Genomic DNA, 25,215 nt, shown 5'->3' with positions numbered 1-25,215 from the left:
CAAATAAATACAGTGAAACACGCTACGTCAGCATAACGACTTCATCGATGTCTCAGCACGTCTAAAGTCACAGTAGGAAGAGTTTTGAGTTTAAAACAGGGGTGTCCAAAACCTGACCCGGGGGCCATTGTAGCCTGCAGCTTAGCAATTTTTTTTTTTTTTTGGTTTGTAATAAAAATAAAAAAACACAGCGCATCACAACATTATCAAGGATGATTAGGAGTTGAAAATATGACAGCTAGTATTTTCATATCAATATTACAATAATTAATATTATATATTTATATATGATATGACAATAGCTGCAAATTATTTGTTCATTTCTTTCCGTATAGTTACTGTCAACTAACTACAGTTATCTATTATTTTACTTAAGATGGATTACTTAAGTTTTTTTATACTGAAAAACTTAAGTAATCCAGACTTAATTTAAGATGGATTAATTAAGTACTTGAGTTTTTCAGTATAAAAAAAGATGGATTACTTAAGCTTACTTACTTAAGTTTTTTTATACAGAAAAACTTAAGTACTTAAGTTTTTTTATACTGAAATACTTAAGTAAGTAAAAAAACTTAAGTAAAAAACTTAAGTAATCCAGACTTAACTTAAGATGGATTACTTAAGTTTACTTAAGTACTTAAGTTTTTCAGTATAAAAAAACTTAAGTAAGTAAACTTAAGTAATGGATTACTTAAGTTTACTTAAGTACTTAAGTAATGGATTACTTAAGTTTACTTAAGTACTTAAGTTTTTCAGTATAAAAAACTTAAGTAATCCAGACTTAACTTAAGATGGATTACTTAAGTTTACTTAAGTACTTAAGTTTTTCAGTATAAAAAAACTTAAGTAAGTAAACTTAAGTAATGGATTACTTAAGTTTACTTAAGTACTTAAGTTTTTCAGTATAGAAAAACTTAAGTAAGTAAACTTAAGTAATGGATTACTTAAGTTTACTTAAGTACTTAAGTTTTTCAGTATAAAAAACTTAAAAGTAAATTTAAGTAAATTTAAGTAATCCATCTTAAGTTAAGTCTGGATTACTTAAGTTTTTTATACTGAAAAACTTAAGTAATCCATCTTCCACTATCTTGTATATATGACTTAGTAAAGAAAATTAAAAAAAATATACTGACACTTTTAATATTTGTGAAGAGTACTAATCATTTTTACATTAAACAAAAAAAAATTAAAAAATGAAATTAATTGAAATTTAAAAAATGAAATGTTCGCCTTTAAAATGCCCCCACTGGTATAGTTTCATTTTTACATACGTGACCCCCCCCAGTGGAAAATTTTTGGAACACGATAAGTTATAGCTTATAAGTTTAGCTTTCAGTCATGTGACATGGACAAAACCCAAGATCCCTTTAAATGTTATACACGAGTGTCCAAACATTTTCCACTGGGGACACCATACTTAAAAAATAATATATATATATTAATATATATATATATATATATATGAAAAGGTTGGTTGGGGGCATTTATAAGATATGTAGATATGTTGACACACAATAAAGTAGATCATTCACAATGAGCAACAACAAAAAAAAAATCAAAATTCAGTATTATTATGAAACCCAGAGCCCGGGGCTTGTTCCTATCGCTGTGGTGTTTGAAAAGTGCAAAAAGAGTTTCCCAGGGATGAATGCCAACTACTGAAGCGATCTGTTATTTCATCATAAAAATGATGGCGCTGGACAATCCACTGTATTAATATTCTTAATAATTCAATTTATTCAATAAATTTAGTATTTATATTTTTACTACAGGTTATGATGTGTCAATACAAAATAAGCTGCGACCTAAAAATGGCCTGTGGTCTGCTATTTGGACACCCTTGTTCTACAGGAATTCATGACAATGAACTTGAACTTTACTGTAACTAACATGCATGGAAATTAGAATACTGTAGTACTTGTTTTTTTCCAATAAATAATTTTGCAGTTTATTCCGATGAATACCTATAAGCGTTTTTTTTTAAATTTTTTATCATGTAGTGTAATTTAACAATCCCAGAATTGTCTTGAAAACTCTCACACGTTTTAATGTAAAGCCATACTCTATGTGATCGATAGCAGACGGTGCTAGTACTTGAACGCATCACGCGTCTTGTTTTTCTAAGCAGCGGTGCTCAAATGTCCGAGTGTTGTTGAACATGTTCTTATGCTCTAAAAGCCATCCCGTTATTCCCAGCCCTAAATGAGCCCAAAATGTAACATATCGGAACGATGCGCATGAAGGAGGCATCCATTATCACACAGGCACTTGATCCTCGGGCATCGCAAGAAGGTTTGATGCCTGCTTCTCCACTACTCCACTGATATGTTATTAAGCAGCAGCAGATGTTTCCATAAAGTCGTCCCCCATCGAAATGAAGTTTTTGAAGCTGAAGGCACTGAAGCATGGTGTCTTCACCATCACCATGTGAAGGCGTCATTGTGGTACTGCATACTGCCTGGACTTCACCTTCACTTGTGAGCATGCGATGTGTGTTTGTGTACTTGTGTGTGTGTACTTGTGAAGGTATTCCAGTGAGGTATAATAAGTGATTCTGTGACAGTGTGTGCAGGAAGTCAGGTCTCAAAGTATTTGTAGATAGCTGTGACGTACGTCATGACATTCTGCCAGTCTGGCCTCTCGGTGTGAACCATCTCGTTTATGTCCTGCAAGCAACAGAGTTCAACTTTCAGTCCGATGATCCCAAACGTGCGACTATAATGAATTCCCGGCAGTTGTGGCGTTCATTCCGAATATGGATACTATCAATAACAAGTGTAGTAGCGGTCAAAATCATACTAACTCTGGACCAAAATTGGTACTATTGTCCATATCTTGATCTCTAAAGACAACTATAGTATGTAATACCATTGGCTCTACATGCACTATAAAGCTTAACAGTATAGCTCAGTTTATGCATGTAAGGGTAATGGTTTTATTTCATTTGAACATGCATCAGATTACAATTGAATGCATCACATAATCAGTTCCCAGTTCCACATGTCCAAAAGGAGTAGGAAGAAGCAAAGCTTATTAAATCCTACCCCTCCATCTGGTACTTTTACAATCAGTAACGGTTACATTTGTTCACTTCCTGCTTTCCTAATATAATTTAAGTGATTTGTTTTATTTTGTTTTAATTATTTATTTTTGTTTTATTTTATTTATTTTTATCCCGTAATTTTGATTTTAATTTTAATTATCAGTAACTGTTACATTTGTTCACTTCCTGTTTTGCTAATATAATTTAAGTGATTTATTTTATTTTGTTTTCATTTTTAATTTTTGTTTTATTTATTTTTATTTTTGTCCCGTAATTTTGATTTTAATTTTAATTATCAGTAACTGTTACATTTGTTCACTTCCTGCTTTCCTCATATAATTTAAGTGATTTATTTTATTTTGTTTTAATTATTTATTTTTGTTTTATTTTATTTATTTTTGTCCCGTAATTTTGATTTTAATTTTAATGATCAGTAACTGTTACATTTGTTCACTTCCTGCTTTCCTAATATAATTTAAGTGATTTATTTTATTTTGTTTTAATTATTTATTTTTGTTTTATTTTATTTATTTTTGTCCCGTAAATTTGATTTTAATTTTGATTATCAGTAACTGTTACATTTGTTCACTTCCTGCTTTCCTAATATAATTTAAGTGATTTATTTTATTTTGTTTTAATTCTTTATTTTTGTTTTATTCATTTTTATTTTTGTCCCGTAAATTTGATTTTAATTTTGATTATCAGTAACTGTTACATTCGTTCACTTCCTGCTTTCCTAATAAAATTAAAGTGATTTATTTTATTTTAATTATTTATTTTTGTTTTATTTATTTTTATTTTTGTCCCGTAATTTTGATTTTAATTTTAATTATCAGTAACTGTTACATTTGTTCACTTCCTGCTTCCCTATTTTTGGCCTATTTTTAGCCTTATGTATTATTTTAGCTGTTTGAAGATGAACTATATCAGCAAGTTGAAGTATTTGTGATTTTAGAAATAAAGAGTTAGTATGTTCTCTGTAGGCGGCATTATGAATTATCCTTACTGGCCTTTTTTGCAGTACATTTAGCAAGTGAAGATTGCTTTTATAGTTATTAGCCCATATTTCCACACAATAAGTAAGATATGGTAGAACCAGAGATATCATACAACTTGAGATCAAGTATTCTGTGTTGACATATCAAAATAAAATAAAAACATACCAAAGTGCATTTGATGCCAACACTTTCTGCAGCCTGGAACGCCAAGGTGAAGTTTCTCCTCTGAAATGAAACAAAGAGAGTATTTTTATTTGAGGCTTTAGGATTTGGAAGTCCCCCAAACGTGCACTTGCCTTGTCTTGGCTGCTCAGTTCTTGATACGGGATGTGGGCTGGCAAGTAGGTGTGGAGCAAAGCACAGAATGCCAGACCATCATTCCAACTACTGCTGAAATTGGTGATGTCAATGTTCTGGAAAAAAAAAACATGGCATTGCATCATTCAGACACTTGAATGCATCGGCAAAGCATTAAAAGCAAACGTCCGTGGCCGTGACACACTTTGTTTTATTTGGTGTCAAAAAGAAGACAAATGTAGATATTAAATGTTACGAGATGTCATGTTTGTGTCAAGTGGGAAGAACAATACAGTGGAACCTTGGTTAGCATCATTAAGCCGTTCCAGAACGTCCAACTCTAACCAAAATGTACTCTAACCAAATCGATTTTCATGTAAATCCAATTACAGTTTGATAGTTTTACATGCAGAAAACAATTAAAAATGCATATAGTAAGTGATGAATAAGATTTTTAAAAATTATCTAAAATATTATCAAATATTAATAATATAATATTAATTAATATTATCTAATACATCTAATATATATATATATATATAATATAATATCTAATATGTCTAATGAAATATCTTAAATATATATATATATATATATATATATATATATATATATATATAAATAAAATATAAATATAATATATTTATATATATTATATATTTAAATATAAAAAAAATATCTAATATATCTAATACCAAAAAAAATTAGAAAAAGAATAAGACATAGAAAGAATGAATAAGGTTACTTTTTTAACCATTGATTGACACAATGTGGCAGCGAGATCAACACGGACACCCCCTGTGTGTTTTGCCATGAGTTATTTCTTGAATTCAATAGTGTTTCTAAAAATAACCCAAAACGCAAACGGCCAACTTCCAGTTCAAAACAGGATTTGTGCTAAAAATACATTATGAACACAACTGGACTCACGCAGTGTATGACACCTTTTTGAAAAAGCATATCTACTTGCAAAGATGGCAACACTGATCCCTCCTGCTACATGTTCTTATTCTCTAGCAGAGCAGATACGTTATAACGCATTGTATGCTAGAGTGCAAACAGGTAGCGCCAAATCTATTAGTAACAGGCCGTCATAAAATGTAGCGTAGAACAAATGTAACGGTTACTGATTGTAAAAGTACCAGATGTAGGGGTAGGATTTAATAAGCTTTGCTTCTTCCTACTCCTTTTGGACATGTGGAACTGGGAACTGATTATGGGATGCACTCAATTGAAAAAAAAACTTAAACTATATTAGGAAAGCAGGAAGTGAACAAATGTAACAGTTACTGATTGTAAAAGTGCCATATGGAGGGGTAGGATTTAATAAGCTTTGCTTCTTCCTACTCCTTTTGGACATGTGGAACTGGGAACTGATTATGGGATGCACTCAATTGAAAAAAAAAACCTTAAACTATATTAGGAAAGCAGGAAGTGAACAAATGTAACAGTTACTGATTGTAAAAGTACCAGATGGAGGGGTAGGATTTAATAAGCTTTGCTTCTTCCTACTCCTTTTGGACATGTGGAACTGTAAACTGATTATGGGATGCACTCAATTGAAAAAAAAAAACTTATAGGAAAGCAGGAAGTGAACAAATGTAACAGTTACTGATTGTAAAAGTACCAGATGGAGGGGTAGGATTTAATAAGCTTTGCTTCTTCCTACTCCTTGTGGAACTGTGAACTGATTATGGGATGCATTCAATTGTAATCTGATGCATGTTCAAATGAAATAAAACCATTACCATAAATCCACTTAAACATTTCAAAGATGCTGTAAATGTTCTTTTATACTTGATAGTAGATTTTAGGATATAAACGTACCTGATAACCCTCAGTTTTCTTCTGGCACCACTTCAGCAGGGCATTCCTCTTGGAGCCTCCATACTCTCTAGCCAGTGCAGACAATGGATCTTTCCGCTCCTCTCTTAAGAAATTAAATCAAAATGAAAACATAATTATAACTGTTAGTTTGGGGTTAAAAAAGTGCGTACCTTAGGCGGCTCCGTGCTGTGGGGGTGATGGACGCGGTGGGTGAGGAGGAGGACAGGGAGAGTGGAGAGGAGGCAGCGCTCATGGCCATCAGTGAGGAAGAGGAGGCCCCGTCTTGGGTGGACATGTCCCTCTTTATCTCTTCACTACTCCGACGGGACACTAAGTAGAATGGATGCATATGTTAGAATGTATTGATCATAAAGTTAGCTTTCAAGTTGTCCAACCTGATATTGTCTTGGTGGAATCCATATTGGAGACCCTCTGGAGAACAGATGGGGGTCTACTGGCAGGGGCTCCCCTGAGAAGGTGCTCGGCTGTGATAGGACACATCATATGGCTTGATTCAGCATTGCAGTTGCAGTGTTTGCCATACAGAAATTTATTTGTGGCGGTCATTTGGACCCTCACAAAAAAAATTGGCGCCCCCCCCCCCCCTTGTCCTTTTTTTTTTCTTGTTAGATTTGGCACTACCGGTCAGTTATCAGTTCCATGTTTTTTTTATGTGTAGATACGTACATATGAAAAAGCTAGCGTTTTGTATTAACAAAAATACTGATATACAGTAATCCCTATTTTTTTTTCGCGGTTATTTGGGTCCAGAATCAACAGTGATAAGTGAATTCAGGGAAGTAGGATTCCTTATTTATGAATGGAATATTTTTGTAGTTTGAGCATTAAAAAAAAAAAACTCTTTACGACCGTCTAAATATGTTTTTAAACACCTTTAGACTGGTATTGTGTATAGTATAGTATAGTATAGTAGTGCACTACTACTACAATATAGTAGTATTTTTGTTCATTTCCTTTCCCTATTTCAGCTGTATTTCCTTGAATTTTCTAAACGGTCTGTTTTAATTTAACTTCACTGTGATTGGTCACAATCCCAAGTACTTCTGGACTACTGCCGAAACCCACTTTCGAATTTTGTGTTTTTTTTTATAGGAGTTGCTAATAAATGAAACCTTTGGAGAGTTAATTGAAAAGGACTTAATGGTAATTCATGAGCGACCTCTGATTTACCGTGTATTAACTCAAAGAATGGTCTGCGTTTACCAAGTGTGTCTGACATTAATACACCTTCTGCGGCGAGAGCACTTTGGCGGATATTTCACTTTCATGTTCACAAAAACTGTCCCGTGTGAAATGTCAACTGTAAACAGAAACAAAGCAGAGCTGTGGGGAGGGCTGTCTTAGAGCGTATCTGGCCGACGGCACATGCCCATATAAGGAAGCCCGGCTCCCTGTGATGTCACAAACAGCCAGTGTGAGAAAAAATTCTCTGAAACAGAGCATTCAGAGCCATGTTACACCCGCAAACCTAATAACTACACCCGAAAACGTAATACAAATCTGCAGCTTTGAATGTAATAATAACGCAAATATAATACATTTCCCAAAAATTTTATAATTTTTTGGGAAATTTATTTAAATTTTTAAAATTTGTAATTTATTTAAATTTTAATTTAAAATTTGCCTACTGCAAACGTAAACTATTAATATAAATTATTTTTTAAATTTTTTTATTTGATTTTTTTATTTTATTATAATTATTTTATCATATATTTATTATTTTTATTTATTTGAAATATTATATATATAACTATTATTATTAAATTGTTAATATAAATTATATGTAACTATATAACTATATATCCTGAACTATTACAATTGCAGGAAATTATTACATATGTGGGAAAGTAATATGAGACAAAATAATGATCTTTGTGGTTGTTGTTGTTATTTGTTCTTTCGTCTTTTAATGAGGGCGAAGGTGTAGATGTCATTTTGAGGATTTTAACAAGATATTTCTTGTTTTCGTTTCTTGTTGAAAAAATATTATTCAAAGAGTATCATCAGTATTACGTTTGCAGTAGGCAAATTTTATTACATTTGTGGGAAATTTATTACATTTGCTGGATTATTACATTCAAAAGCTGCAGATTTTTATTACGTTTGTGGTTTATTACGTTTTCGGGTGTAACAAACCACCCCAAACTTTTTTGTGCAAACATCATTATCTGAAACTTTGGCATGTTTTAACACGAGAATAGAGGAAAAAGCGAAGTACCCAAATGTGAAGTACCCAAAATACATTTCTGAAAGTCATGGTAGAGCGAAACCGCATATTTGTGAAAAGGGATTACTGTAATCACAATATTTCACACTGTTATCCAGTGGAAAAAAAGAGATACATTTAAATAAAATCTGTAGTTTTGTGTTAAAAAAAACTTTGCATATACGTAATACAATGTGTCAGGCTACTCTGACCACAGACTGTATAAACTACACAAAAGGGCAAACATTCCAATCACCGCTGATGCAGACTGTGTCACTTTTGTTTACAATAGACTGCGCTACTGGTGGGAATCTGCAAACATTAGCATTACATAAGCAGCGTGCAACCCCCTTTGAGACTGACCACAGTGCACAAAGCCTACAGAGTATGTTGCTATGAACTGCCTCACGTGGCATGGACATGTCCGAGTAGCTGGTCCTCTTGTCGCTCAGGGACGAGAGCGGCTTGACTGCTGACAGAGATGTGGACACCGAGTGCCTCTGAAACGGCAAAAAAGGTCTTTATGGCAGAAAAATATAAAACATCATATTCTAGCAAAAAGCTGCGGATGGATGCAGAAACAGGAGAAATGTCAATATTAGACACAAAAGTACCTTTATATTGTAGCTGTCCCGCTATTACTACTACTGTACTACTGTAATTTCAAGATGATTTACACCAGGGGTCTGAAACACGCGGCCCGCGGGCCAAATGTGGCCCGCAGGACACTAGTTTGAGGCCCCCGCCTTGATATGAAAGTTTAATGTTTAAAGTTTGATATGGATGCTGTATGGTATCATGTACCCAGAAAAAAATTATTACGTTTGATTCATGTTCATGTTAAAGGTTAAATAACTGTTAATAGTTATCCTCCCTATCCGTGTGGAAGTGGTAAGTTTGGGGCGTTTTTAAGTTTAAAGGAAATAACTTGGAGGCTACCGTTTAGGTCGCTAGCTGTCTAGTTTGCGAGTTAGCATGTGTCTCAAGACCCTGCAGTTGCGCAATATGTTGTAAATAAAGAGTATAAATGTGACTATAGTCGTGTTTTGTCATGTCTACAGGGCTCTAATAATGCTTTGTTCATTTTAATCTGAAAAAAAAAAATGTGTCTACCCACCAACTATATGTGGTTTCTTAATTTTTTATTATTTGCCGTTTTATTATTATTATTATATTTATTTATTTATTACTGATTGATTGATTTTCTTTATTCTTGATTTGTTTATTTATTTTTCATCTTATTTTGTGCAGAAAAATAAAAATTAAGATATTTGTGAACAGTGGAATGTTTTATCAGAGCTTTTCTTGTAGAAAATCGGAACCAAAGCAAAGTTTATTCATTTTTCTGTTTTTAATAAATGCGTTTTTTTTTTTTAGTTTGAGACCCCTGATTTACACATTTTATGACAATCCAACATGAAAAATAACGAATTTCTTGATCAGAATGTTCCAAATATTCCAAATAGTCGTCCCTGACTATATCACGTTTCAAACATCACTCCTTCGCTCTATTGTGGCTTTTTAAAATGTAATTAATTAATAAATGCTTAATAAATCGCTGTTTCGTGCTTGAATACAATGTGGTATTACTAAAAAGAAACATGCATATTTAAGTACCTGGATGGGTGATACAGCAGCTGCTGGGGGTGTCTTCATGGGACTGGGACTAAGAGGGGTGCGTGGTATTGGGGCGGCTGACGCTGTGGGAGCCACGGTTGCAGCAGTAGATGGTGGTAGCGCTACAGGGTAAAAAAAAAAAAACAATGCGGATCACACAATAAATGATCACTGATTAATAAAAAAAAGAAGACACTGCGGATTCCCCGTTACCTTGTGAGGCACTGTCAAAGCTCTTGATGAGTGTTTTGACAGTCGGCGAAGGCTCAGAGGAGGTGGAAGATCGACGACTGAGGCCCATGCCCTGTCTGAGTGCAGCCAGGTCCCTCTCCACTGCGTTCATGTAGTTATACACTCGTCCTCTTTCCTCCTCCTGCCTGGAAAAAATGAAAAATAAATAAACAAATCAAGAAAATCAATCAATCAGTAATAAATAAATCAATATAATAATAACAATAAAACGTCAAATAATAAAAACTTAAGAAACCACATATAGTTGGTGGGTAGACAAATTATTTTTTTCAGATTAAAATGAACAAAGCATTATTAGAGCCCTGTAGACATGACAAAACACGACTATAGTCACATTTATACTCTTTATTTACAACATATTGCGCAACTGCAGGGTCTTGAAACACATGCTAACTCGCAAACTAGAGCGCTAGCAACCTAAACGGTAGCCTTCAAGTTATTTCCTTTAAACTTAAATAGGCAAAAAATTACCACTTCCACACGGATAGGGAGGATAACTATTAACAGTTATTTAACCTTTAACATGAACATTAATCAAACGTAATAATTTTTTCTGGGTACATGATACCATACAGCATCCATATCAAACTTGCGCGGGCCGCACTAACATTAAACTTTCATATCAAGGCGGGGGCCGCAAACGAGTGTCCTGCGCGCCACATTTGGCCCGCGGGCCACGTGTTTGAGACCCCTGGTGTAAATCATCCTGAAATTACAGTAGTACAGTAGTAGTAAACGTATAAACGTTTGTGGCTTACTTGCGGCTCTTGACTTCATCCAGCTCCTTGCTCAGCTTCTCATTCTTCTCCTGGGCTTCCTGCAGGCGGCGGCGTAGGTCGCCGATCTCCTCCTGTGCTTCCGACTTGATGTCGTTGGCAATGACGACAGCCGTTTGCAGGTCTGCTTGGAACTGACGCCACTCCATCGACTCTTCCTATGTGGCCAAGTGTTTTTAACAAACGTATTAAAGCGGATCATTGAACAGTCATTTTTTATTGTGGTGGCCTGCCACAGATACATTTGGACCACCACAGTTCAATTGATTTTTTTTTTTTGGCGCTGCCTGTTCACACTCAGTCACAAACATATTATACTAGGACTATGTACAGTAGATACATTTGGACCACCACAGTTCAATTAAAAAAAATGTTTTTTTGGCGCTGCCACACGTCTTCCTTCCAGGGGAAGGGTCAAAATGCAACTTTTTTTTTTTTTTAACAAAATGTATTAAAGCAGATCATTGAACATTCATTTATTTGTGGTGGCCTGCCACAGATTAATTTGGACCACCACAGTTCAATTTTAATTATTTTTTTTGGCGCTGCCACACGTCTTCCTTTCATGGGAAGGGTCAAAATGCAATTTTATTTTTAACAAACGTATTAAAGCAGATCATTAAACATTCATTTATTTGTGGTGGCCTGCCACAAATACATTTGGACCACCACAGTTCAATTTAATTTTTTTTTGGCGCTGCCACACGTCTTCCTTCCATAGGAAGGGTCAAAATGCAACTTTTTTTTTTTAAACAAACGTATTAAAGCAGATCATTGAACATTCATTTATTTGTGGTGGCCTGCCACAGATACATTTGGACCACCACAGTTCAATTTTAATTTTTCTTTTTGGCGCTGCCACAAGTCTTCCTTCCAGGGGAAGGGTCAAAATGCAACTTTTTTTTTTTTTTAACAAAACGTATTAAAGCAGATCATTGAACATTCATTTATTTGTGGTGGCCTGCCACAGATTAATTTGGACCACCACAGTTCAATTTTAATTATTTTTTTTGGCGCTGCCACACGTCTTCCTTTCATGGGAAGGGTCAAAATGCAACCACATTTCCACCAGTTTATGCTAAACAGACGGATGTACCATTTTAACAGTACGCCAACTGGAACTGGTGCTGAGGCCCACATACCCTGAGTCTGCGATGAAGGATCTTTATCTCTCGCTCCATATCGTGTTTCTGGTCCTGCAGCTTCTTTACAGAGTCTGTGGAAGAAGAGTAGATGCATTTTAATGAGCTGAGGAGAAAACTCACTAAAATCATGTACGCCAGATGCTTGAAGCAGAGCTCCACCGGTGCGTTTTGTGTTGCCAAAACATATGGGAAACATGTTTTTCATTCAAAACGTGTTACCCAAGACAAAGAGAATTCTTTGAAGAATAACTTTGTGTTGATGTGTAACATCATAGCTGCGAATGCCACAGTGCGGGTGAGCGTATACTTGAAATATTTGTCAAATAAACGCTAAAGAGTCAGGCTAATTTGGACGTTAGCTGAAGAATTTAGCAAGAACGTCAGCCCATCTCATGTAATATCAACGGACCACCCTTATCTCTTTTTAGCCACAAACAACATACAGACTCTTGAATGTTCTGTCAGCAACCTTTTCCCACATACTTGGCCATGACACGTATCATAAATCCTTTTTACACAAAGTCAGTCAATGACTTCCAGATTTCGGTTTGCATTCTTGCTGACTGAAACAGCACAGCTAATCCGCACAGCAACGTTATGACTAGGACTGGGACGACGTGTCCACGTCATCGATGACATCGACACGAAAAATACGTCAACACAAGTGCATAGAGTCTTTACTCAGAATTAGTGGTGGGCAAAACCGTTCATTTCAGTGAACAGGATTATTCCGTTTCATTCAGTAAAAAGAGCCGTTCATTTCGGTCAATTGGTCGTTAGCCTGTGATGGAGTCGTGTTGAGTCAGTCCGTTCGCTCATGTTCACGTTCGTTCCGACTCAAGAGCTCAAAATGGCTGGTGGACTGAACGGGTATTTTATGGGCGTTCGCAAAAAAGAACTAGTTATTTTGACCCGTTCGTTCACAAACACCACACCACTACTTGGAATCAAAACATGGCGACGGCAACAAGTTTCAGTGAGTCCGTCCAGAAGAAAAAAAAATCGAGTTTTAAATGACACAGACACACACTCCTCAAATACACGCTATAGTTCGTTTTATTTCTATTATTATTATTATTAATATTATTCATGTTATTATACTTTATAGATATGGGTAGATCATTTAGAAATATATATTTTTATTAACCTGTGCATGTGTTTGTGGTTTATGTTTTATAAGGGACTAATCAGGGACTTTCAGGGATTAATTGATGCATCGAAAAACTATTTTCTAGATCAGGGGTGGGCAAACTTTTTGACTCGCGGGCCGCATTAATTTAACAAAATTGACGGGGGGGGATTATGTAGTATTTTACACGTAACAGTCCATTTTTACACCTATATTTTTACACATATTTTACATATAAAAGTGTCATGCAATCTGCTATATGTGCACTTGGAAATCATTTATTTGATGTAAAGTGTGTTATAAATGTATTATTATTTTATTTATTTTATTTATTTTATTTATTTTATTTATTTTATTTATTTTATTTATTTTATTTATTTTATTTATTTTATTTATTGTTGTTTTATTAGAATTATTATTATTATTAGTTATAGTAATGTTATTATATTATTATTATTATTCTTTTGTTAATAATAATAATATTACTACCATTATTATATTAATATTATTAACAACAATATTAATATAATAGTAGTATTATTATCATTATTGACAACAACATTATTATTATATTATTATTATTATTATTTGTATTACTATTATTGTGCTTGTGCTCCTTTTTCCAGGAGTATTTTGTAATATTACTACCATTATTATATTAATATTATTAACAACAATATTAATATAATAGTAGTATTATTATCATTATTGACAACATTATTATTATTATTATTATTATTACTATTATTGTGCTTGTGCTCCTTTTTCCAGGAGTATTTTGGAATATTACTACCATTATTATATTAATATTATTAACAACAATATTAATATAATAGTAATATTATTATCATTATTGACAACATTATTATTATTATTATTATTATTATTATTATTACTATTATTGTGCTTGTGCTCCTTTTTCCAGGAGCATTTTGTAAACAACAGACCACATCAAATAACGAAATTGATAAAGCAGCTACCTCAACCATCAAAAAGTTGGCTCAAGCCACGATGCCAGGTTGTATGTTGAGTTTAAATGAAATACTTTGGAAAAAACAGGCGGGCCATATTGAAACACTTGGCGGGCCGGATGTGGCCCCCGGGCCGTAGTTTGCCCACCCCTGTTCTAGATTAATTGATTACAGAAATAATCGTTTAACCCAGCCCTAATGCTGACCTACAATAACTATAGTATATGCATAAGGGCTTAAAAATGAACATTAGGGATGCACCCAACCATATTTTTTTCAAAATTTTTTTTAACAATATGTCCTTAAACTTTGCTCAAATTACATTACATTACATTTCTCGGTTTTACTTACAATCTAGTTAAAATCCACCATTGAAAAATGTATCTTTCACCTCAACATAAAGTAGGATTTGCAAGTAACACTTTCTCCAACAAACTATAGTATGAACAAATGTTGGTCCTGGCTGTACTATAGACAAAATAGTCCTGCATGAAAACACACAAGGCTCCGTTCCATGTTGTGCAGATTTTCCACCCAGGTCAGAAGAGACCTTACTTGTTGCCGTGATAGCCAGAAAGGTTACTTGGAACACAGCTGGAAGCCAATAGTAAGTGCTTCTGCACAGACTTGCTTGCATTTTTGCATTTTTGTACACAGGAAGCCCTCTCAACAATCAGCGTCTGATTCTGTGGTCTGTTGTTTTTCCAGAGAAAAAACATTTTCTAGATTAATCGATTACAGAAATAATCGTTTAACCCAGCTCTAATTATGACAAAGGTTAGAATCAGTGTTGTTTCATTCATGATTCCAAACACGATGGTTTTGCTTTGCTGCCCCTTAGACACATAAAAAAACGTTCTTCTAGTGTTACCTCGCCTTCTTCTGGAACTCAAAACAAATGAAACAATGAATGGCTTTTTATTGTTAAGCTTTCCTCCCAACAGCCAGGTGGTACAGCTACGTTACAGGACCACCAGTGTAATTGATACACCCATAAAAATGTCTATTTTTGACACACGGCTACCCCGCCAATGCAATAAAAGTGACTATTGTAATTCCCTTCTCTCTTTAATAGCCATTGTCCAAATGTAACACAATCACTGTTTAAATATGTATTTCTAGTATTCTATATAGCAGGGGTCTCAAACATGCGGCCCGCGCAAGTTTGATATGGATGCTGTATGGTATCATGTACCCAGAAAAAATTTATTAAGTTTGATTAATGTTCATGTTAAAGGTTAAATGACTGTTAATAGTTATCCTCCCGATCCGTGTGGAAGTGGTAGGTTTTTGGCTATTTAAGTTTAAAGGAAATAACTTGAAGGCTACCGTTTAGGTCGCTAGCTCTCTAGTTTGCGAGTTAGCATGTGTCTCGAGACCCTGCAGTTGCGCAATATGTTGTAAATAAAAAGAGTATAAATGTGACTATAGTCGTGTTTTGTCATGTCTACAGGGCTCTAATAATGTTTTGTTAATTTTAATCTGAAAAAAATATTTTTTCTACCCACCAACTATATGTGGTTTCTTAAGTTTTTATTATTTGCCGTTTTATTATTATTATTATTATATTTATTTATTACTGATTAATTGATTTTCTTTATTCTTGATTTATTTATTTTTCATCTTATTTTGTGTAGAAAAATAAAAATTAAGATATTTGAGAACAGTGGAATGTTTTATCAGAGCTTTTCTTGTAGAAAATCGGAACCAAAGCACTGAAAAAGTTTGTATATTTTTCTGTTTTTAATAAATGCGTTTTTTTTTTTAATTTTATTTTTGGAAAACCTGATGCGGCCCAGCCTTGCCCAGACCCTAGCTCCAGTGGCCCCCAGGTAAATTGAGTTTGAGACCCCTGGTATATAGTATACTATAATTCTTGTATCGCTAGTAACTCCAGTGTATTTGTAGCCAAATTAACTTGAATTACGGTGCATTCAAGGACCGCCAAAGTGCAAAATCCCAATGTTTGATGAAAAAAAACAGTAAAACCTGTCGGCTTTCTAACTGGTACATGTATGCTGTACTTTTTACATGCATTGTCACATATTTATACATTATTACCGACTTACGGTGATGTGTTTGCTGCAGGAAAAAAAAGAGGCGTGGATGCTGACTCTCGCTCTGTACGTCACTTTTTTCTGCCCTCTTTTCCAACATATGGCCTATTATTATATGTGTGTGTTTGTTGGGTTATTGCTACTACTGAAAGTTGATTTTGTTGAGTGCAACTACGGAATTGAACATCCTGTCAAGCATTCGCGCATGTGTGAGTGGGATCATTTGTGTGGTGGCGGCGGCAAGTGAAGGCGACTTACTCTCCAGGTCCGTAATGATGAGGTTGTCGTGTAGCTTCAGAGCTCGGTGCTGCTCCACCTCATCCTCCAGCTCAAAGATGGTTTCTTTCATGTCCACAATCTCCGTCTCCTTCTCCTGCAGCTCCATGCGCTGCTTCTCCAGCATGCGCTCTTGCTCGGCCATCTGCTGCTGCACCTGCTGCTGAAAGTCTCGATATTCCCTGTCAAGCTGCACACACACACACACAGGAATACACATCCATCGTTAAATATCAACAGTGATGTCATTAGATTCATGTGCAATAGAGTAATATTCAAATTGTATTCATACAATTGGAACCTGATTATGTCGACATAACCAAAATCAAAAGGAAACTGAAACATTGCTTTACATACGTTTGGTAATTATAATAGTAATGGTTTTATTCCATTTGAACATGCATCAGATTACAATTGAATGCATCACATAATCAGTTCCCAGTTCCACATGTCCAAAAGGAGTAGGAAGAAGCAAAGCTTATTAAATCCTACCCCTCCATCTGGTACTTTCACAATCAGTAACTGTTACATTTGTCCACTTCCTGCTTTCTAATATAGTTTTTGTCATGTACCGAAGTAGGAGGTGATATGAGCATCCAATGCCATAATGTGTACCATGTATTTAGCATCAACATCAACTGCTTGTATTGTTTCTTGAATTGGCTCATCATTGTTTGATTCCACATACTGAAATGCTAGGTATTACCATGCTAGATGTTAACATGCTAACCTAATGTTGACGTTTATGTTAGAATTCACACTTTTCTTTACAATCAGTAACTGTTACATTTGTTCACTTCCTGCTTTCCTAATATAATGTAAGTTTTTTTTATTTTATTAATTTTTATTTTTATTATTATGTTTAATTTATTTAATTTTTTAATTAAAAATTTTATTTAAAATGTAATTTAAAATCAAAATTTTTAAATTAATATTTTAATTTAAAATTTAATTTAAAATTACAATTTTTGTCACGTACCGAAGTACTCGGTGATATGAGCATCCAATGCCATAATGGGTACCATAGTAAGTGTCAATATAGTGATATATATAGCACATCATGACTGGTTCAAGACTCTTCATCCTTGTATTTAGCAAACATCAACTGCTTGTATTGTTTCTTGAATTGGCTCATCGTTGTGCATTGTTTGATTTCCTTACTCAATCCATTCCATAGTTTGATTCCACATACTGAAATGCTATGGCTAGCATAACGTAGTCCAAGCATAGAAGTGTTTCAAATGTACTTCTTCCCTGAGATCATATTTCTCCTCTCTTGTAGAGAAGTATTGGATGACATTTTTAGCTAATTGGTTATTTTTAGCCTTATGCATTATTTTATCTGTTTAAAATGAACTATATCAGCAAGTTGAAGTATTTGTGATTTTAGAAATAAGGAGTTAGTATGTTCTCTGTAGGCGGCATTATGAATTATCCTTACTGACCTTTTTTGCAGTACATTTAAGCGAGTGAAGATTGCTTTTTATAGTTATTAGCCCATATTTTCCACACAATAAGTAAGATATGGTAGAATCGAAGAGCAATAAAGAGTGTGGAGTGATTTCTGATTGAGAACAAATTTTTGCTTTGTTCAATATTAAAATATTTCTGGCCACCTTATGTTGTATATTTGTAATATGAGGTTTACGGCTCATATTTTTATCTATTGTGATCCGCAGACGTTACATACAGCAGTTTATGACATTATTTTCCTCCATTTGTTGATTAATCAATATAATTAAATGAAATAGAAATGTAAAAATATTTTTAAAAAGTGATTAAAAATGAAAAATTAAAAAAAAAATTTTTTTTTTAATTAAATCGATTTTTTTTGTCCATTTTATTTTCCAAACTAACCTTACTGAGCGTCTCCTGCATCCGGCCAAGATCATTGTGAGCTTGCTCCAGCTCGTCATGTGACTTTGCAGCCTTGGCTTCAGCCTCCTCCTTCTCCAGGCGCACACCTTCCAAAAGCTGACGTATGTCATTTTTGTCGCCCGCCGTATGAAGAGAGTAGAGCTCGGCGACCCTCTGCCTTTCCTGGTCCAGCTGGACTCTGCAGCGGCTCAGCTCCGCCTGATCGCTGCTCACCGCGGCTTTATACTCATCGAGTGCGGCTGCCATGGCGGCCCGATCCTGTCTCTCCGATTCCATGATGCGCTCCATTTGGTGGTTCCTTTCCTTCAGAGCTCCGATCACATCCTGGGCCTCGGCGTTGTCCTGCTCTGCCATCTTCAAGGTGTTGGACAGGTGCTGCTGCACGCCCAGCAGCTGCTCTCTCTCAAAGCGAGCGTTATCTGCCAGGTCGGCGTAGCGCTGCTCCAGCTCCATGTAGCGACCGCTCTTGATGTCCTCCTCCAGCACGTACGAGATGTGATGCTCGTCTAGCAGAGAGCGGAGATACTCGATCTGTCGGCCGTAGAGCTCCAGCTTATCGCTCTGCTGGCACAACGAGTCCATGAGAATGACTTTCTCCTCACCGAGCCGCTCGTTCTCCCCGTTCAGCTCCTGGGTGATTTGCTGCAGGTCGGCTAGTTCCTGCAACGTGGCCTGCAGCTCCTCGGATGTGCTGTGCTGGTTCTCCTCCATCTGATGAATTCGCTCTGTAAGACACGCCACCGAGACCTCGCTGGCATTGCCACTGCTGCCCCTCCGTGAGCGCTCTCTGCTGGGAACGCACTCCGATTCGGACGACGAGGAGGCTCCGGAGGGGGCGTCCAGAGCATCGTCGCTGGAGGTCACGGCCTGATAGACCTCGCTGGATTCGCTGTCGAGATTGTCCGCTGAGCCACCGTGCTGGTGCCCGGTGAGCAGATCCTCCAAAGAGCCTGGAGCAGAACCCTCAACCGAGGACGTCAGCGTGGCTCCGCCCTCACTCTGCCCACTGCCCGCTGCCAAGTCCGGGCTCAGAGACGAGTAGCTGAAGAGCTTGTCGGAACCATCAAGTCTCTGCTCCAGAGAGAAGCCCAGTGCGTTAAGACGGTCCTTGAGCATTCGGTTCTCGTTCTTAAGCAAGTTGAGCTCCCCTCTGATGGCCTGGTTCTGCTCTTGTAGAAGAAGCAGGGTGGACTCCACATCAGCTGCTGTGATGGCGGATACCTGCGGCTTCTCTCCTTCTTCTACTTCTTCCTGTGGTGGCAAGTCCTTCCCATCCATGCCCAGCTGTACCCTCATGTCTCGAAGTTCACTCCGCAGGTGGAGAATCTCCACATCTTTGCTCTTAGCGAGACCCAGCAGGTCATTGACTTTGGCCTCCAGGGCCACTTTATCGCTAATCTGGCCATCTGATTTGGACTTGCTCATACGGCTCTCGGACTCGGTCGGGACATGGCTGCGAGAGCGCTTCCCTGAGGCCGCATCGCCGGCTGCTGCCCCCGAGACCAGCTGCTTCTTGTTAGCCGACGTTCTGGATGTCCGAAGACGGTCTCGTGTAGAATTTGGCTCTTTTGTAGCTGATGATGTCATACGCTTGGTGGAGGTACCTTATGCAGAAACAAAAGAAACGTCAACGTCAGCTACCAAAGCTGAATACCCTATGGGTGTCCAAAGGGTGGCGCGCAGCCCATAATCGACACATTCTCCCTCTGTGCCTTACATATACACACTATTTTCCCCATTTCCCGCCCGTCAGGATTGACCGTATGGCGTGACGTCAACTCTGTTAGCTTCCTTTGTTGCAAGCGAACAACGGTAATTAAAGAGAGAAGGGAAATTACTGCAGCTGAAACTAATCAATGGCGGCACGGCGGTCGAGTGGTTAGCGCGCAGACCTCACAGCTAGGAGGACCAGGGTTCGATTCCACCCTCGGCCATCTCTGTGTGGAGTTTGCATGTTGCATTCCAAAAACATGCTAGGTTAATTGGCGACTCCAAATTGTCCATAGGTATGAATGTGAGTGTGAATGGTTGTTTGTCTATATGTGCCCTGTGATTGGCTGGCCACCAGTCCAGGGTGTACCCCGCCTCTCGCCCAAAGACAGCTGGGATAGGCTCCAGCACCCCCACAACCCTCGTGAAGATAAGCGGTAGAAAATGAATGAATGAATGAGTTCTCCTCCTATGTTGTGTGGAAGTGGTAACTTTTTGGCTTCTTATTTTCTTTCCTCACCCTCGGCCAAATCACAGGGCACATATAGACAAACAACCATTCACACTCACATTCATACCTATGGACAATTTGGAGTCGCCAATTAACCTAGCATGTTTTTGGAATGTGGGAGGAAACCGGAGTACCCGGAGAAAACCCACGCATGCACGGGGGGGGGGGGGGACATGCAAACTCCACACAGAGATAGCCGAGGGTGGAATTGAACCCTGGTCTTCCAGCTGTGAGGTCTGCGTGCTAACCACTCGACCGCCGTGCAGCCCTAAATGAAATATTTACGTTCTAAATTCTTTTTACCATTATTAGAGCCCTGTAGACATAAACTAACACCCACATAGTCACCTTTACACTACTGTTATTCTCTGTTTACAGCACATTGCTAATACACAGGCTGCGGGACACAACAGACAGCCATAGCTAAGTAGTCAGCCTCCAGTTTATTTATTCTAAATTTAAAAAGGGGGCCCTTTACGCTCATTTCTCTTGTGGACTCCCATAGAGCAGCGACACACAATAACCAGCGCAGAAAGCTTTCTAGATCTTCTAGAATCTAGACCTATGCAAACTCCACACAGAGATGGCCGAGGGTGGAATTGAACCCTGGTCTTCCAGCTGCGAGGTCTGCGCGCTAACCACTCGACCACCGTGCAGCCAGGTTGGATTCATAATAAGGTAGAATTGTAGAAGCAGTACAACGTAGTACAAACCTGATGTTGCTTTCTGCTTACTGTCGAGGGTGCTCGTCGTGGTCCCAATTGAGGCAGTTCTTTTGGTTTTGGTGACAGCACTATTTGAAGCAGGGTTCCCTCCAGCCATCGCTGCTAAAAGATCATCATTGCTTTTCACCTAAAAAAAAAAAAAAAAAAAAAAATACACACAGTTAAAAAAAAAAAAAAAAAAAAAGCTGTTATGGACACAGTATCTAGTACACGGGCAACACATGGCGAGTCTTACCTTAGACAGAGGTGCAGTACTGCTGATCTTGGCGCCAGGCTTTGCGGTGCCGGCGCCGCCTGCAGCCTCCGCCTTCGATCGGTCAGCACTCGCCTTATTCACCACAGGCCGCACTGACTTCTTCATACTGAGTTCGCTGTTGTCGATACATTTACAGCGTTATCTGCGTATACAGAAAGGGGAAAATCGCCATGATTGTTGACGTCATCGATTACGTCGACACAAGAACTGTACAAGAACCTCCCATCCGCAACAAATAGATTTTAGAACTGTGGGGAAAAAATGTGTTTTGGTTCTATTTACTGCATCCCAAACCAGGTACTCCTGGCTTCCTGCCTACATTCTAAAACGACAAACTTCTCATAATAGTGTACAAAGTAGCTCACAAATAATCATTTGCCTTTTGCTTTCTTTCTTTATTGAAGCTTAAAACAGCAGGGAGGCATTTCCTTGCCAAAACAAGCACTTCCTGTGACGGCGTTGCCATGAATAAACAAATTTAAAAAAAAACAAACTATTACACTGACAGTACGTGCATGCAGACAAGTAGGCCTCACTATGTTTGACACAGAGCAGACACTATTAAACCTTCATGTTACAAGCGAGAGCTACACTCAAACCCTCCAAAACTATTCAGCAATAGCAAGACCAGGGGTCTCAAACACGCGGCCCGACACTAATTTGAAAGTTTAATGTTAGTGCGGCCCCGCGCAAGTTTGATATGGATGCTGTATGGTATCATGTACCCAGAAAAAATTATTACGTTTGATTAATGTTCATGTTAAAGGTTAAATAACTGTTAATAGTTATCCTCCCTATCCGTGTGGAAGTGGTAAGTTTTTGGCTATTTAAGTTTAAAGGAAATAACTTGAAGGCTACCGTTTAGGTCGCTGGCTCTCTAGTTTGCGAGTTAGCATGTGTCTCAAGACCCTGCAGTTGCGCAATATGTTGTAAATAACAAGGACACTAGTTTGAGGCCCCCGCCTTGATATGAAAGTTTAACGTTAGTGCGGCCCCGCGCAAGTTTGATATGGATGCTGTATGGTATCATGTACCCAGAAAAAATTATTACGTTTGATTCATGTTCATGTTAAAGGTTAAATAACTGTTAATAGTTATCCTCCCTATCCGTGTGGAAGTGGTAAGTTTTTGGCTATTTAAGTTTTAAAGGAAATAACTTGAAGGCTACCGTTTAGGTCGCTAGCTCTCTAGTTTGCGAGTTAGCCTGTGTCTCAAGACCCTGCAGTTGCGCAATATGTTGTAAATAAAAAGAGTATAAATGTGACTATAGTCGTGTTTTGTCATGTCTACAGGGCTCTAATAAAGTTTTGTTAATTTGAATCTGAAAAAAAATAATTTGTCTACCCACCAACTATATGTGGTTTCTTAAATTTTTTATTATTTGCCGTTTTATTATTATTATTATATTTATTTATTTATTACTGATTGATTGATTTTCTTTATTCTTGATTTGTTTATTTATTTTTCATCTTATTTTGTGCAGAAAAACAAAAATTAAGATATTTGAGAACAGTGGAATGTTTTATCAGAGCTTTTCTTGTAGAAAATCGAAACCAAAGCAAAGTTTATTAATTTTTCTGTTTTTAATAAATTAGTTTATTTTTTTATCTTGGGAGACCATGAGTATCCAGGAATTCCCAAGCATTTTTTTGTGGCCTGACACAATTCCAGATGGACCCCAAAGAAGGAAAAGCTCAGTTTTATCCATTCACACATCCAACCCTCCCAACACACCACCACAAATACATTGCAGTCCTGCGAGAAAGACCATACTAGCCTATTAAAGTAACTCAATACATAGCTATTATTGTCTAAATATCTCCTTATAAAAGCATTCCTTACAATGAACATATCCAAATTGGGTCAAAGTGCCGATATTACATTATTCCCTTAATCCTCTTCTGCTCAGGTTGTTACTGGAATCCTCGTCCATTCTTCTAAGATGACATCACATAGCAAGTGAATGTTCAATGTTCATCCTTCTTCTTGAAGATAACCCACAGGTTTTAGTCTGGAATAGACGTACTTGGCCACTCCGTCATTTAAAGTCGTGATCATGTCGGAAAACTGTGATGTGGAACAGATTACAAAGGGATGGGATAATGTTCTACTTCATGAATTGCCCCAGCGCCGGCAGCACTCGTGTAATCCCGGACCATGACACTACTACCACCATGGTTCAGTGTAAAATATATCTAAATGTATAGTCCCCTGAATCAATTAAATGGTCTATTCCAAAATAAATATCATCTGAACCATCTTAAAAGACCGTCTCCTGCATCTTCTTCAATTGTGGAAGAACATCCGTCATCTATGGATGTGTAACAATTACAATATCATTAAGAACATGTCACTCAGTTACTCATTACATACTTTGTACCATAAATTATTTGATTTAAAGTAAGTCAACATAGTAAACTCAGCATTCAGGGGGAAAAAAAAAGTATCAAACCAAACCCAAGGGCGTAAGCCATCTAGCTAGTTAGCGCTCGACAAGCAGTGAGTTCAAGTTATTACACTTCCTGTTTGTGGTTGAGCTTTCAAAACAAAATCACATAATTGCGTTCCCAAACATTTAAATGGAAACTTCACAAACAATACTAATACACACCTTATACGCTAGTATTGAAAATAGTAAACAAAAGTGATTTAAATAGTAGCTGACGTTTTTTGAGTCCCGTTATACGAATGTGGTAAACTTATTTTGAAAACTTCCAAACGACACATACAAGTAATTTTCACTAACTAGACAGTACTTCTAAAAAACAGGCTAAATAGCTATCCAATTGTTTCAACAAACATCACAAATTCACATGAATCTAGCATAAAAAACTACTATCATAACGACTCGACTGTCTAAATCCAGCCGTTAATTTCCTCTCGCGTGTTAGCAAAACTGTGACAACGCAAAAGGGTGCTAACGCTATTGTGGTGCTAACAGTGTTAGCATAGCCGGCAAACAAAATGGAAAGACATGCTCAAACCTGCGTTTTCCTCTACTTTTTCCAGTTCGGGGTTTTGTTGTTAAAAGTGCGATGGAAGCCCGGTCTCGGTGCCGCAGCGGTTCTTAATTCCAACCGCAAGCAGGCTAGCAGCATCAATTCGGGAACGTCAGCTCGCCTCTGCTGGCGGCAGCTAAGATTGATCCTCTGCACCCTCTTCTGGTCAGCATCACCTCAAAACACTTTTCATTCACCTTGATTTAATTTTACCTGTAAATGATTACAGTCTCGAATTTCCCTATCAATTTATCACAGAATTGTGATAATTGACACGGCGTGTGTCTTATATGTTTGATAGAACGTGCTTGAAATAGTACTAATAGTTAAGAGATGTGCGAGTCATGATCGAGTCGTTCAAAACTTTTTTTTTTTTTTACTGAATCGGGACTCACCGGTACTCGTCTCATTTAACTCGTTCAAGTTCACGCCTGAAAACCCAGGTTTTGTTTTACTCATATTTGTAATATAATAATAATCACATCGTATTCATAACACAGTGTTAATAAAAATACTTAAAG

General features: G+C 37.0%; 1 protein-coding gene across 1 annotated transcript; it reads right to left on the bottom strand.

The window, feature by feature from the left end:
• Positions 1–1,025: 1,025 nt before the first annotated feature.
• Positions 1,026–24,981, bottom strand: specc1la (sperm antigen with calponin homology and coiled-coil domains 1-like a). The gene is made up of 16 exons (XM_058071012.1): positions 24,680–24,981; positions 21,675–21,837; positions 21,428–21,566; positions 18,473–20,097; positions 16,598–16,805; positions 12,180–12,253; positions 11,020–11,195; positions 10,223–10,386; positions 10,010–10,131; positions 8,802–8,892; positions 6,561–6,650; positions 6,336–6,495; positions 6,166–6,268; positions 4,338–4,454; positions 4,207–4,266; positions 1,026–2,666 (listed from the first exon to the last, which is right to left on the bottom strand). Exons 2-16 carry the CDS (start codon positions 21,798–21,800, stop codon positions 2,577–2,579), a joined length of 3,345 nt encoding a protein of 1,114 aa, XP_057926995.1. The 5' UTR covers positions 21,801–21,837; positions 24,680–24,981; the 3' UTR covers positions 1,026–2,576.
• Between the last annotated feature and the right edge of the window lie 234 nt (positions 24,982–25,215).

The sequence above is a fragment of the Doryrhamphus excisus genome, chromosome 4 (genome assembly GCF_030265055.1).
Source record: "Doryrhamphus excisus isolate RoL2022-K1 chromosome 4, RoL_Dexc_1.0, whole genome shotgun sequence".
Lineage (NCBI taxonomy): Eukaryota > Metazoa > Chordata > Actinopteri > Syngnathiformes > Syngnathidae > Doryrhamphus > Doryrhamphus excisus.
The sequence above is the reverse complement of the archived record's forward strand: the minus strand, read 5'-3'. Positions and strand labels throughout refer to the sequence as shown.

What these genes read in the sequence shown, in the direction of transcription:
- specc1la (XM_058071012.1), bottom strand. Translation starts at nt 21,800, where the DNA reads ATGAAGAAGTCAGTGCGGCCTGTGGTGAATAAGGCGAGTGCTGACCGA. An exon ending in TTCCACCAAGACAATATCAG is followed by an intron (nt 6,496 to 6,560) that starts GTTGGACAACTT and finishes CATTCTACTTAG; the next exon opens with TGTCCCGTCGGAGTAGTGAA. An exon ending in AACTGAGCAGCCAAGACAAG is followed by an intron (nt 4,267 to 4,337) that starts GCAAGTGCACGT and finishes GTTTCATTTCAG; the next exon opens with AGGAGAAACTTCACCTTGGC.